This window comes from Lepidochelys kempii, chromosome 14, assembly GCF_965140265.1.
Source record: "Lepidochelys kempii isolate rLepKem1 chromosome 14, rLepKem1.hap2, whole genome shotgun sequence".
NCBI classification, from domain to species: domain Eukaryota; kingdom Metazoa; phylum Chordata; order Testudines; family Cheloniidae; genus Lepidochelys; species Lepidochelys kempii.
Genome location: NC_133269.1, coordinates 19,736,175 through 19,752,303, shown reverse-complemented (window position 1 = coordinate 19,752,303; position 16,129 = coordinate 19,736,175). Strand labels below are relative to the sequence as shown.

The 16,129-nt window shown below is 40.8% G+C and overlaps 1 protein-coding gene across 8 annotated transcripts in view; it reads right to left on the bottom strand.

Annotated features, from left to right (window-relative positions):
* Window positions 1-16,129, bottom strand: part of TBCD (tubulin folding cofactor D) — a 261,333-nt gene that overhangs the window by 195,011 nt on the left and 50,193 nt on the right. For all 8 annotated transcript variants that reach the window (XM_073311985.1, XM_073311984.1, XM_073311991.1 and 5 more), the window contains exons 11-14: window positions 15,415-15,560; window positions 8,571-8,631; window positions 7,996-8,070; window positions 1,255-1,349 (exon numbers count right to left, since the gene is read on the bottom strand). In XM_073311985.1, the coding sequence (XP_073168086.1) occupies window positions 1,255-1,349; window positions 7,996-8,070; window positions 8,571-8,631; window positions 15,415-15,560 (377 nt within the window). The remainder of the gene's footprint in view (window positions 1-1,254; window positions 1,350-7,995; window positions 8,071-8,570; window positions 8,632-15,414; window positions 15,561-16,129) is intronic.

Below are 16,129 nucleotides of genomic sequence, written 5' to 3'. Positions count from 1 at the left end.
ACCACTTGGTAGATTAGAAAAATGTGGCATTTTTTAGTAGTTAAAATACACATAACAAAAAGACAGTGTGATACATTCTACACCTTGGGGGAGCATCCTGTAACCCCCATAATCCTCATTTTCATATAATCATGATCTTACATATAAAGCATGCCTTGTAAGGTATCAGAGGAAAGGTTATGAACTGCTGAAAGTCACTACTCTATCCATATATGTGTATCATTAATGCATATGAAATTACGAGAATTGTGTTGTATGGTGGTCACTAAAACATGCTGTAAGTTGGAGAATCAGCCAGATATTAGCTCCCCAGAGGCAACAGCAAGGAAAATAACCAACGCCCGGGCGGGGTGTCAAACAACCATTGTCCAGCAAGGGAGCTACAATGCAATGACTCACCTGCATGAGGCCACACCAGAGGAATTGCTCAACCTTGCTTGGAGAGACTCAGCAATGCCCCCCAGACATGTCTGGACTTGTGCTCCCCAAGCACATGGACTGAGGATATAAAACAGAGTGGACACATACCAGGCCCTTCTCCTGCCCTCACCTTCACTGCAAGCAATTAAGACACGGAGAAGAAGACAAGACTCCAACAGAGGAGATTGGCCCAGGTTTAAGGAACAAACCTGTATATTAAGGACTGCAATATCCAGTGCGGTGAGAAAAACTGCTTAATCTAGATGTTGCCCAGTCTAATAGAATTGAGAGTTTAGACTGCGTGCTTATATTTTCTTTTCTTTTGGTAACCACTCTGACTTTTTGCTTATCACTTAATATCACTTAAAATCTACCGTTTATAGTCAATAAATTTGTTTAATTGGTTATCTTTACCCGTGAGCTTGTATGAAATGTGGGGCAATCTGCTCAGCTTCGCAAAGGCTGGTGTATGTCCACTTTCCATTGCTGAAGTGGTGAACTAATTAATAAATTTGCACTGCCCATCTTGAGCAGTGCAAGACAGTATATTCCTGGGGTACAGTGCTGGGAACCGGGGGGATTTGGCTGGTGCCTTTCTCTGTGTGATTCACGAGTGGCATTCATGCAATCTAGCTGGGTGTGGGAATCCACATGCAGTTGTGCTGAATGATCACAGCTCCTGGAGGGGTTGCTGCAAGTCTTTGTGAGAGACAGCCCAGGCTGGGGAGAGTTCAGGGGGCACAGTCCCAGGCTGCAGCCGAAGGGGGAGCCAGTCACAGTGTCCACAGGTTATATCATATTACTGTATATATTATTGGGGTTCAAGAAACTTACCATCTGCGATTCGGGAAGGGAGTAACAATCCTCTCCTGCCTAATTCAGCCAGAGCCAGACATCCTCCATGCCAAGAATTGTCTGTTTCCTGGAAACTAATTTTAGAACACAGAAACACTGTTAAGTTTAACTTGAGCATTCTGGGTTTTATCATGTGTAATCCAAATCACTATTTGTCTACTGCAGTTTGTATTCACAGTATTAGAGTAGACTTTTTTTTTTTTTTAAATACAGGAACCACTGCATAAATATTTTTTTAAAATGTTTGTTCTTTCCTACTTTAACTACCATGTTAATGGTGCAATTGTTCAACTGAATAAACAACACTGTGCTTAAACCATTTATTGATATAAACATACTCACCCTCAAATACAAATAAAAAGTTCAACTTCAGATACTCGTGTGCCAATTATTATCAAATCTCATTATCAAAAAGAAAATTATTTTCAGTAACCTGGTGCATGACAAAAACCAGGAGTATAAAATGGGTAGGTGGTACAGTGTATTAATATAATGGCATTCTATCTCCAGAACAAACACATGCTTGTCTACATCAGAAGTAAAAGATGAGAGAGAGCAGACTTCACACTAAGCCATAGTGGATTTTTATCCACAATACAAAAAACATCAAACAAACTGGCGTGACCTGCAGTGGCTGATAATTAAGATCTAGAGCAAGAATACCAAAAGTGATTCAAGATTTAGACACTTTTGCAGAGATAGCAGAAACAAATGAGGGGGGGACTTGTAGAATGCAACATCATATTCACATGAACATTTTATTTTGTATTAAGTTAATAATAAGAAAGAAAACCTAAAAACAATACGATACCACTAAGAATTCTAAAATGTTCAAATTTAAGATCCTCAAGGATCCTCAATACATTCACTTTTAATATTTAGTAATAGCACAATATTTACAAAGTGTAGTTTCTTTGAACTACACTAATCAGAGCATAAATCTAATTTTTTAAAACAGAAAAATGCATAGTTACAGCCACGATTAGAATATGCATTCTTGCTGGGATTGTCAAAGGTGACCCAGGGAGTTGGGCACCTTGGTCTCCTTTGCAAATCCCAGCACCTCAGTACAGGTAAATCTAGTTCATTCTAAAATACAAAACACAATACATTAGATTTTTTACCTTACAATAGCAAAACACATACCAAAAATAAAATAAAAAAATTCTAACAAAACAACTCCTATAAACTAGTCAAGCTGTTTCTCTAAAAGGCTGGGCAAGAAGAGGAGAAATGATTATTTTAATTTGTAAATACTTTGGAGGAGCCCATATACTGTGGTGATATAAGCACATATAGACATAGAAAATCCCGCATATTAAAACCACAATAGACAAATTAGTAACTGAAAAAAGTAACAGAATATTTTCTTATCTTGGACACCAACCAACATGTGCAAAAAAGTTTGTAAACCTTTGTAGTCCAAAACCTTGCATATTAAAAAAAAAAATGTTTGTGCTGCTTCAATTGCTAAGGTATCACACACTTTCTAAGTCATCCAAAGTAAATATCACATACTAAAGTCTAATCAGAGTTTTCAATGAGAATAGTTTTCTGTCTATGCCACTAGGTACATATGCAGTGAGTATGAAGGAAATAATTTTCTTCTAGCATTTCCTTATAAAAATATTTTCTAAGAGCTTTAAATTGGTGAAAAATAAATACTTTGGTGAATTAATTGAGCTTCCTGAGACAAAAGGACAACAGATATCTAAGTGCAAAAAAAATCATTAACTTAGGTTAATTCCATCAAGTTCTGCTGGACTTCAGATCTCATATTAAAGAGAAAGATTTTTCTCCCTCATTATTGTGAAGGCAGTCTTCATACTCAAACTTTTTTTTTTTTTTGCTCTGCAACCACACAGATAGAAACAATAGCCCTAAAGAAGCAATCCTCCCCATCTTATAATGGTTTACTAGCTTCCACACGTAAAGCCAAAACATTCAATTTATTAGTGAAAATCATTACCAAAGTTGCTGAACTAAAATTAGATGCCAATCTAAGCAAGTTAAATGTTACTTCCTATTAGATAATATTAATTAACAACAATAATAATCTGCATTACTCAGTGCTTTCACATAGATATAAAAGTAGTCATTAAAAATATCTTTAATCAGTAACAATATTTAAATTAGGCATAAGTAATGTGGATTATGGATCCCTATCAAAAATCCCACCATCACTCATCACAAACATGTCTGAAAAACTATAAGGTAGGCCCCTTTCAAAAGTCATGTGTTGAAATATATTTTATCATATATCTGTGCAGTTTCAGAAAATATCTACAGATTATCTAACCATTTATTTTGACCTAGTTTTGTTTATTTTTTTTCTTATTATTCACATAATTAAATTAACATAGTTCAGAATGACCCATCTTATATCCAGCAATAACTGGCATTAAATTATAAAAGAGAAGGGCCAAGCAAAATACAAAATGAAAATCCCCATTGGTATTCAGTTTTTTTAGGAGAAATTTTGTGCAAAATTCACAGCAGATTTCTATTTTCCTTGCCTACAGTACATCCTATTAATGTCTGAGAAAAAGGAAGTCACCTATTTACTAATTAGATTATTAATCACCCAGATTTGAAAAACAGATCTTTTAAAAAAAAAATGAAAATATAGCAACTAACTACTGGTCTTTGAAGCGCCGAGTATAATTTATAGAGTGGCATTGGGACTTGGTGTTTGAGGGGCTTCATCTCCTACAGAGAGGTGGATGGGCCAAACCTGAGCGGTGCTGTGACCACATGATCCAGTTTGCAACACCTGGACAAGAGCAGGCCCAGCCACGCGGCACAGGAGCCACCGCTGCACAGTGAGCTCACTCTCCAACCCCTCAACCAGGCTGCACCTTTCAGCAGGCACACTATATTTTTGTGTATGTTGATGAAGCAAAAACTACATTATTTAGTGACCTGTGACTTATTTTTTTCCCGTCCCTCTGATGTGAAAGTTTCCACACCAAAATCATAACCTTACTAATAAGATATAGCAGAAGTGTGATCAAGTGCCAAGAATACAACCAGTGTATGTAACTTGACATTCCCTGCAGAACAACCTGGGGAGGGGGAGGAATACCATATTACCACCTGGTACTGCCTCCAATACCACCCTGCACCACAGACAGGTCACTGCAATTGGTCACTAAATCTTCCCCCCTCCCATCCTCTTTGTATGAGCTTTTGCTTCTACTCAGTGATTCCACAGAAATTCCATTCAGGCTGATGAAAAAGTAGAGAACAAAGTGGCCAGGATTTCAGCAGAAGTCTTTAAAAAGGCTGTCTTGCTTCAGTCCTTTTCAAGAGCAGCTCTTACAAAACCTGTTCCCTCTGCCTGTCCCGTCTCCACACAGCACCTTTCTACACAGTCCTATCTCACAGTAATCCTGGCCACCAGGTTCATCATCTTCATTCCCACAACAGCACTGCAAGCTTCTCTTTGTCCAGGACCATGTGGCATCCCAGCAAAGACAACTGGAAACACGAGATGGAACAGCACACCAGTGGCAATTCAAAAATTTTCTGTACTCCGTACCAGGGCTGGAACTGCAGTTGATATGATGCTTCCTCATTAGCCCATGCCAAGGCAGACTGCAGTCCAGTTCAGTCCAGACCAGCACCACTAGTATAATCTCTCTGATCTGTTTTCCAGCTAAGCATACATCTTGAAATCAGTTTTTGACTTGGATTTTGTTGTTTATTAAACTGTTAAATAGCGAGACTCTCAAATATACATTTGAATCTGTACATTTGCACATTTGTCATGGAAATTCTTCATATTGACTCAAGTGACTCTTGTTCAAGTAGATCAGTTCCATTCTCACTTCTCTTTATGTACATAAACTAGAGTATCTCATCTTTACTCTTCAATTCAAGTAAATGTTTCTCCAATTTAATTTATTCACCATTGCCAGCTCATCACAAAATCCAAGATGGCAATCCTGTGAAGGAGAATCCAAGGAAGCAACTGAAGCTACTTATTACCTTGGATAGTTTTATGAAATCTAGTTGTTAATTAGAATTCATCCAGACAGCTAAAAAATACAAACAGGCTGTGCTGAAATAGTAACTTATACATACCAAGCCTGAAGTTGGACACATTGAAGAATTTTCTATTGGGTCTACTTGCTAACCAGTTTGCCACACTTAGTGCTGATTTACAAGTCCTAGCCTCTCTGCATAAGGTCTAGTTATATCCTCCAGCACAAAATGGATATGTACCTACCGGATGCTTCTCCATTGCAATTTCCTTGCTACAATACAAAACAGAGGAAAATGTTTCCCATGTGTCCGTTCTATACCAATCTCAGATGAGATAAGCCAAGGAATGCTAGAATTATTGCCATTGCTGACTGAAGTCGATATTCCAGCATTGTGTCAACCACCCTAAATAAGGCATTTTTATTCTAGTATTTTGGGAGAAGCCATAGGAGAATAATTGTGAAAAAAGTCTAAGTAAAGTGCAAATCAGTAACTAAAAAAAAGTCAAGTGTTGTGAACACTTAAGTACAGTTAGCCATGCTCATATTGTGTTAATAGCGGGCAGCTATATAGCTATACTACCCAAGCCCATCTCTCTCTGAATTTGATTTCTGAAATGTTTTGAGGTTGGGTTTTGTATCTTTAAAAAAAAAAAAAAAAAAACCTTGAGGGAAAGTGAAGCTTTCTAACCCTAGAGCAATGAAACATCTCACTCGTCTGGTTCTTTTTGTTGACACAGTGTGGTTGCTTAGCCACCTAAGCTGGACAATTTTTTATTGGGCAGCTCAAGATTCCAAGCGAAACTCATTCACATGCATAGTATATCATTAATCCACAGGCCAAAAAAAAATAAAAATAAAAATAAGCCCCACAGAATATCAACTATCATGATGGTTTAAAAAAAAAATTTGTATGTGGGGGGGGAAGAATCACAAAATTTGTGACTCCCATAGCAAAAAGCAACATCATATGTATTAATTAGTTCCTTCTGTTTTTTATTCTTCTTCTTACTCACTTACTCTCTGGACTGAAGTGTAATATATAATATGGTTTCCCTCTTCTTGACCCAGACAAAAATACATTTTCTACATATTTTGATTGACATTCTATGGAGACCATTATTGCTAACAGTTTCTGAGTATCCTCAGAGATTTTAAAAGCTATCTCTAGTACTGTGTCCCCAGAGTGAGATTATCCGACTATAAAGTATTTATAAATCTACTCCAATATTCAAAAAACAAACCAGGTAAGACTCAGTTTCCTGCTACACAGAGGGCATGTCTATTTGGTGAGTTAGTATGCAGCAAACTGGGGTGTAACTCTACAATGCTCTAGCCTGTTGCAGAATAACTAGCTGGGTATACCCTCCGATCATGTGCTAAAAGTTCCATAGTGTCCTTTGTCCTACTGCTGTTTCATTCTTAGACATTTCTTTATTTGAATATTCCCATTATAGAAAATTCTTACCATGTTTTATTTAGTTTGCAAATGGTAATCTGCAAGCCAACATCTGACACACAAAAACAACAAGGAGAGCGGTGGCACCTTAAAGACTACCAGATTTATTTGGGCATAAGCATGACTCCATGCATCTGAAGAAGTGGGGTTTTTACCCACGAAAGCTTATGCTCAAATAAATCTGTTAGTCTTTAAGGTGCCACTGGACTCCTTGTTGTTTTTGTGGATACAGACTAACATAGCTACCCCCTGATATCAGACACAGTTACTACACTCCTTAAATTGTCCTTGGGCATGCTAGAGGCTACAGAAAAGAAAAAAACACATCTAAAGAAGAACATTTAATACAGACTGGATGCTTGCAAAGTTGCCTACGCTGAGTAACAAAAGGCACATATGGATCCTGAATGCAATAAGCTGATATAGTTTTTAGCAAGACAACCATGACCATACACTTCCACCTCAGAAAGCCAAGCATTACTTATGAATGTTTAACGCTAGGACAAGTAACCTGTAAACCAAACGTACACGTACTCCTCTGCTTTTCTGCTGATTCTAAACACAATAGGCAACTTTGGATGGGAAGAAAAGGGTTTCATAGCAATTTAGTTTTCACATATGCAACAATTCTGCTCTTACATGTACAAGAAAACATTCCCTCTTTCTTTTTATACTTCTGAACCAATTTTGCGGTGTTCATGAACATAATACATCAGTACTAGCCAGAGTCACAAACAGTGTAGGAGGACACTGTTCAAACTTTCCCACACTGCTCTGCCAATGCACCTCACCCCTGACCTGAAAAATGCCACATTGCAAGTCATAGCAAATTATGCCTACATAATTTGCTGTGTGAAGAAATATTCACTGGATACTAGGATAGGAAAAACCATCAAGTTCAATTTCACATACAGCATATCAGAACTTGAACACAGATCTGTCATGAAAAAGTTAGTGCACTAATCCAAACCACCTCCTACCACCACAAAATTCTGTTTTATTCTTTCAATGAGACCCTAACAATGAGGTCCAAACTTGCATGGACATTAAAGTTCCAGTAGTACTTTTCACACATGTAGGTGTTTGCCCCATGCCCTTGGCCAAAATTCCAATTCTCCTTATTGTTTTATATGTGCTATGGGCCAGTTGCCTGCCTGAATGTTGCCCTCCCACTCCAGAAATGGCCACATGGCAGCTGTGAAATTATGTACACAGCATAGGAGTATTTTGAGATCCAAGGATGCAAGCTATTGCATAAATACAAAATAGTATTACCTAAAGCAATCCAACAGAGATCCAACCACATCATCAGCTAACTCTTTTGGAAGCCTTCCAGTTATTCTACCAATCCTGCAAAAAAAAGAGAAGAAAAGTGATTTGCTGTACAATTACAGTAATTTAAGATAAAAGTTTACACTAAGATAACAGGATTCAAACTACAGACGACACAATGCATTATTTCAACAGTGTCACACTAGGACACAAATGTCAGACTACAAGCTGAAAAGCTACAAAATAATGTGCCTAACAAAGAAGTAAGATTTTCAAATGGAAAAGACGAAAACGTGGACCAGCCAACTGGGAAGAAACACTATTGCAAAAAAGCCCCAAGTAAAATCCTCACGCATCATTCCAAACTCAACCCTAGTTAAAATTTCCTAGTTCGCTGCCCCACCACTTCTACCTCCATCCAAGAACACTAGCAGACACGGGCTCCATGTCATCACTTGTGTTGCAACCATCATAAATAACCGATAACACTGAGAAAACAACATGCAGTTATTTAGCCCTGGGAAACATTCAGCTGTTATGCTAATCTATTAGTTTTAAATTAAATAGAAGAAACCTACCCTTTTGCAGCAGACCATCTCACAATGGTGTCTTTGTCTTTCAATCCAATCAGCAATTGTTCTGTAGAGAATATTATTTTAAGCAAAGCAGATTACTCCAAGTTCTTTAGAGCAATTCTCCACAAATGTTCAAAACTCATTTCCTTATTATCACAACCAGCTCTTAATTTAAACAAAAACATTTGTACCCATAGTTGTTGTGACTGTGACAAAAATGAAATTTGAAGCCACAAAAGCAAACAAGGGGTATTAGTGCTTTCTGAATAGATGGTAGCTCTGTAATTTAGCACGGCGATTAAGGATACATCTACACTGCACTCAAAGTTGTGACTGCAGCACGCGTAGCCATCCTGAGATATCCAAGCTATCTAGATCAAAGCTAACAATACCAGTGAAACCAGAGCAGCAAAGGCTAGCCTCTTGAGTACATACCCAGGAAGGGGTCCCAGGCAGGCTGGTATAGCCCAAACAGCTAGCCCATGATACCACAGTTTCACTGGTATTGCTACCCAAGCTAGATAGTTCAAAGATAGCTTGGGAAATGTCTACAGGTGCTTCAGCCAGACCTCTGCTTGCAGTGCACACATAACCCTATGTCTGCTTTTGCATATCTTAGCTGAGGCCCTGAAGCAAAGGTGAAAGAGAGGAAAGGGGTAATAGGCACTCAAATAGAAGGCTACACTGTCCTGCTAGAGAGCCTACAAAACAGCCAGCACAGGACAGAGGGAAGGAGGGACACATCGACAGACAGTCTCCAGCACTAGCCAGAGAAGAATATGGCCAAATGAGTCAGGGAATACAATGAATCTGCACATCTCTCTTGCCTATACTGTCTGGACTATTAAAGCAGCTCCCACTGTGCAAACTCCCAAAGCGGGGAAATCAGTGGTACTGCAACCTGTTTTCTTACGCAATTAATTGTCCCTGGGATGCAGGGGACAAGGTTGGGGCAATGTTTACAGAACAGTTACTTAACCTACAGTAACTGTGGTTCTCTGAGATGATGTTGTAGTCAACATGGATCCCACTATAGGCACACATGCACCTCAATCATGCAAGTTCAGAAACATTTTAATAGCTGGGACCTCTGGATCACACATGCAATATTCCTGTGCTCCCAGTGAAAGCAAAAAGGGCTGGGTGGCTGCAACCCTCTCAGATGCCTTGCAATTCAAAGTCCGTAGTTGCTGAGGACTCCTAAAAGCTTCAATAGCAGCAAGCAGTCAATTATTTTCAGTATTCAGGCTCTGTTGCATCTAGATCATGTTGGACTGCCCATATAGAGAACCTTTTCCATTTTGGTTAAAAGGACTTTCTTATAAATTGCTTTCTGCTCTGTCCAAGAATTTCCTGAACTTGTCAGTCTCTGTGAGTAATGCTGAACCAGACAACATCCAAGCCCTCAGACTTAGTCACTGTAGGTCCAGGTGCAGTATCTGACCATGATTCTGGGATATTATATTCAGACAAGCTGGGAGATTGGAAGGAGGGGAGGGAAGCAGATCACAGCAGATTGATATCCGCAATAAGTCTGACAGCCAAAACTGCCTTGGTCAATAAGGTGTGGCCTTGTCCCATCTGTCATTTGGATATCAGCCTGGAGTTTGGGGGGTATCTTTATCCACTGTAGCAGAAAGGAGTTTGACAATAAGTCCAGGCTCATGCCTTCTCTGGAGCAAAAGATCAGGCATTTGGTATTGTCTTTCATGGTGAAAAGGTCTATTCTGGGAATCCCCCAATGAGCCAATATCAGCTCTATGATGGACTTCCAAAGTAACCATTCATGGTTGATTGCTGCATGTCTGCTCAAAAAGTCTGCCAGGCTGTTGCTGACACATGGAAGGTTCAGAGCCAATGGGGTTATCCCAGGGCGAAGACACCACGTCCACAGCTTGATTGCTTCCGGCTTATATACATAATGCATAGTAGGCTTTTGCCAATTGAGAGTCTAGCACAGTCCCTATTAACTCATTTGAGGGTGATGGGGACAGAGATGATTTCTTGTAGTTCACAGTAAGGGACTGCTGCACAAACAAGAGGACGACATACTCTAGGGCTATCTCAGTCTCCTGCAGAGACCTGCCTCTGACCAGCCAATCATCCACATACAGGTAGACGTGAGTGCCCTGTTTCCTTAAGCATACTGCTACCACCTCTAACCATTTCATGAAGAATCTGAGTGTCGTTGAGAGTCTAAATGGCAGTACCTTGTACTGGTAATAGTTGGGCCTCACTGTGAATCTTAGGTACCTCCTCTGGATTGGGTAGGATGGCTATGTGGAAGTACATGCCACACATGTCAAGAGCCACAAACCAGTCGTGAACTTGGAGATGGAGTGATGAAGGCAAGCATTACCATCCTGAACCTGAGATGTCTTATGTATTTCTTGAGTCTCCCAAGGACAAAAATTTTCTGAAGAAGAAAGGGTAAGAAAATAGCAGAAGCAGAAGCCTCTTCCCCTATATTCAGGTGACAGCTTTTTTATGGCTCCTAGCCAAAGCAACAAGGCCACTTCTACTTATGGTAGGCTCTCATAAGAAGGGCCCCTGAAGAGGGAAAGGGAAGAATGGAGGGTAGTAAGGAATTAAATTGGATAGAATAGCCATGAACAATGATGTATGTCTGAAGTTATAGCAGACCATACCCAGCAGATTAGGATAAGGTGGCTTCCAAAGGTTCCATGCTTGGAACTGCTCCTGATGCAGTTCCTGACAGTCCCATGAAATTTGTTGATGTGATGCTAGCACCATGTGCCAAAAGAGGAGACTGGCATCCCCTGCTATTTCTGGGCTTTTTCTTGGAAGGATAATCAAGCATGTGTGACGTGCCTAGTTCCTCTCTAACATCCATGGTTACTAGTGACACAATTTTCAGTAAGGGGGCTGGGTATAGTTTCCCAAGGAGAACAGTGTAGCTTTGGAGTTCATAGATTCATAGATACTAAAGTCAGAAGGGACCATTATGATCATCTAGTCCGACCTCCTGCACAATGCAGGCCACAGAATCTCACCCACCCACTCCTGCAAAAAACCTCTCACCTATGTCTGAGCTATTGAAGTCCTCAAATCATGGTTTAAAGACTTCAAGGAGGAGAGGATCCTCCAGCAAGTGACCCATGTCCCATGCTACAGAGAAATGCAGAGCTGTGTGTGTTTGCTAAACAACTCCTTCCCTTTGAAAGGCAGATCTTCTATCATGGCTTGCACCTCCTTGGGAATGCCTGAAACTTGAAGCCACAAGGCCCTTCACATCATCAGTGTAATTGAACAACCTGAGAATCTTTTTAGCTAACTGACATCTCTATTTCTAGATTGTCTGTTATTCTCATAAGCAGATCTTGGAACATCTTAAAATAGTCCAGCACCAGTATCAGTGCAGAGGCTACTGTCTCATTTGGTAACAAGGACAACAAATCTTTGGAAGGTGAAGTAGGACCGTGTTGCTCCTCTGGTCCCATGTCAGGCATTAGCTGGCATTTTTCCTGGCTCAGCGACAGTGGTCTGGCCAGAGATGTCACCAAGCAGTACAACCTCCTCTTCCAGGAATGGAATGGGGATCCACTCCTGGAAGTATGTGAAGAAGGATCCCACTGAGTCCAATAGGACTATCGTGGTATTCCAGAAGGGTCCAGCTGGCTTGTGTGATGGTTGCCAACCCAGTGCCGGTTCCAGAGGGATTGCAGTAGGGCCTTATAGGGAGAACTGCCTTGTCTGTCCATGGTCTCACCTGCTGACCTCAGGGGAGAGGGTTCCCTACTCAAGGAAGGCAAGAAAGAATGTCCTAGTGACAAGGATGAAGAATAGATTTCCTCTAAGGGCAGCACTGATACATATGGCACTCCTGGTATCAGTGGTACCAGTAGCTGTCTTGGTGCGAGGGTAATTTCCGACAGTCTCAGAATCACATGCGAGAGTCTGCAATGACATGCACAGTGGTACCATTAGCAACTCTGCCAATTAACACGACACAGATGATTGCGCAGTCATCTGGATCAGAGGAGATGGAATCATGGTAAACTTCATGGGTGCCATGATAGTAGATGGCACCTTCTCAATAACCCTGGATTCACTGAGGGGCTTAGTGAGTTTTCCCCCAGAGGCTTTATGTGATCTCTCTATATTAGAAAAAGGAGTACTTGTGCACCTTAGAGACTAACCAATTTATTTGAGCACAAGCTTTCGTGAGCTACAGCTCACTTCATCGGATGCATACTGTGGAAAGTGTAGAAGATCTTTCTATACACACAAAGCATGAAAAAATACCTCCCCCCACCCCACTCTCCTGCTGCTAATAGCTTATCTAAAGTGATCACTCTCCTTATCATGTGTATGATAATCAAGGTGGGCCATTTCCAGCACAAATCCAGGGTTTAACAAGAACGTCGGGGGGGGGGGGAGGAAAAAAACAAGGGAAAATAGGTTACCTTGCATAATGACTTAGCCACTCCCAGTCTCTATTCAAGCCTAAGTTAATTGTATCCAGTTTGCAAATTAATTCCAATTCAGCAGTCTCTCGTTGGAGTCTGTTTTCGAAGTTTTTTTGTTGAAGGATAGTCACTTTGAGATCAGAAATCGAGTGACCAGAGAGATTGAAGTGTTCTCCGACTGGTTTTTGAATGTTATAATTCTTGATATCTGATTTGTGTCCATTTATTCTTTTACGTAGAGACTGTCCAGTTTGACCCATGTACATGGCAGAGGGGCATTGCTGGCACATGATGGCGTATATCACATTGGTGGATGTGCAGGTGAACAAGCCTCTGATAGTGTGGCTGATGTGATTAGGCCCTGTGATGGTGTTCCCTGAATAGATATGTGGGCACAGTTGGCAAGGGGCTTTGTTGCAAGGATAGGTTCCTGGGCTAGTGGTTCTGTTGTGTGGTTGCTGTTGAGTATTTGCTTCAGGTTGGGGGGCTGTCTGTAGGCAAGGACTGGCCTGTCTCCCAAGATTTGAGAGAGTGTTGGGTCATCCTTCAGGATAGGTTGTAGATCCTTAATAATGCGTTGGAGGGGTTTTAGTTGGGGGCTGAAGGTGACGGCTAGTGGCGTTCTGTTATTTTCTTTATTAGGCCTGTCCTGTAGTAGGTGACTTCTGGGAACTCTTCTGGCTCTATCAATCTGTTTCTTCACTTCCGCAGGTGAGTATTGTAGTTGTAAGAATGCTTGATAGAGATCTTGTAGGTGTTTGTCTCTGTCTGAGGGGTTGGAGCAAATGCGGTTGTATCGCAGAGCTTGGCTGTAGACGATGGATCGTGTGGTGTGGTCAGGGTGAAAGCTGGAGACATGTAGGTAGGAATAGCGGTCAGTAGGTTTCCGGTATAGGGTGGTGTTTATGTGACCATTGTTTATTAGCACTGTAGTGTCCAGGAAGTGGATCTCTTGTGTGGACTGGACCAGGCTGAGGTTGATGGTGGGATGGAAATTGTTGAAATCATGGTGGAATTCCTCAAGGGCTTCTTTTCCATGGGTCCAGATGATGATGATGTCACAGTATGCATCCGATGAAGTGAGCTGTAGCTCACGAAAGCTTATGCGCAAATAAATTGGTTAGTCTCTAAGGTGCCACAAGTACTCCTTCTCTTTTTGCGAATACAGACTAACACGGCTGTTACTCTGAAACCTGTCTCTATTGGAAGGCACTGAGTTCCACCTAGAGTTTCTGTCCTTATGCTCAGAGAGATTTCTCTCCATGTTGGACTTCAGTACTGGCACCAGGTCTTTTTTCATTTCCAGGATTTTCTCTGTGCTGGCCTTGGGTGTCACTCATCTGCTGGGGGGAGGGGGGAAGGTTTCCAGACATTGTTTTCTCCAGTACCAGACTCCTTCAGTCCAAAGAAACCTTCACTGACTGCTCCAATAAGTGGAGCTTCAGTTGGGCATTCTGTGACTTTCCAGTCCTAGAAGAAAACGATCAGCATCCTAGGTATCTTTCTGGTATACGAGTCTCACCCAAGCAGAACAGGCATGTGCTATGCTCATGTTTGCAGGATTAGCCCATCGGAGGAAGCGCAAGGTTTGAAGCCTAAAGGCTTTGAGTCCACCAGGAGTGGTTGAGCTGCCTTGTCCCACCTTTTACGCCCTTGTACAGGAGCACAAGGTGATACAAGAGCATGCACAAGCTCAGACATGGCTATTTGAAAGACTCCAATTGTGTGTGTGTGAGGTTTATAAGCACCTCAAATGAGATCTACCCTGACACATACTCAAAGCAGCAGTACTGGTATTTTTTAAACAAAATACATTTTTTAACAAAATTTGGTATTTTGAGTGGCTTGTTACATTGCCCAGTGCTGTGAGCCCTCTATTGCTGTTAATGCCTACATATTTATAACATACCAATCAATGAATTAGCTGAGCACTATGTTTATGACCATACACTATATGTTAGGATTCCTAGGTACAATAAGCTGTACCATTGATTCTACCACAGCTTAAAATTTCAAATCAGACCTACCGCAGGCCTTTAAACTTTATTTGAACACAATCTGGACCTTTTTTAAAATCATAATATAATTCATTCTGTCCCACTCCAAAAGCAGAAAGATCTGAATCATGTTACTGAATAAGATTGGGCAAGTGTGTTTCAAAGTAAAATAGTTCCCCCCCCCCATGGGAGTTATTCATTTTTGTTTGTGGGAAAAGTGACATGCTGAAAACCATGGCATAGTTTCACAAAATATGGTAAACCCTGTCCAATTATATACAGATACATCATATTATAATTTTCTCCATTACTTTACCAGCGGTTTGTGTAACCATAATTCTTTCTTAAGCCCATCCCAGATTGTTGCCAGTTGTAATGCCTGCTGGCTAAACAAAATATTTCTATTTGGATCCAACACACCTATAACATTCTCAACCTCTCCTGGAATGTCATATTCCTCTTCATCATCAGCAGCATCAACAGCAGCAATTCCTACGTTCTGTGCAACTGGAACCTGGGCAGAAAACTGCAGATTGGCAGCCAAAGATCTGCAACCACGTTGATACCTGTACAGAAAACAAAGTTTATTTGCAATTTTTTGTTTAAGTGTGTGCCTACCAAGTTGATCCTGGAACACACCATATGCCATCCTCAAAACCTTCTCTCAGTGTAGTACATTTTCACGGTAGTATTTTTTAATCTACTGTAGAAAAACACTTTTCTAGTACTCAAAGAACACCATATATATGTTCATACAATAGCACTTGTGTTCTCACAGCACCTTATACTGTGAGCTATCAAATTTCACAAGCAAAACAGATGCACTTTGAAACACCTCCTTAAACACCTATTTGCCTCAGAAAATATGCTAGAGATTCAGTAGGTAGCATCCTTCCTTCTATGGCTATGTATACACTATGAGCTTGGAGTATGATTCCCAATTTGCTGACATGTACTTGCGATAGCCCAGTGAGAGCTAGCACCAGTATAAATAGCAGCGTAGCCACAGTACCATAGGCAGTAGCAGAAAAGCTTAGCAATGCCGATTGCGGAGTACATATCCACAGGTTGGGAACGGTTTGTATTCAGCACAGCTAAGCCATGTCGCTGCTGCCCATGCTACCACAGCTATACC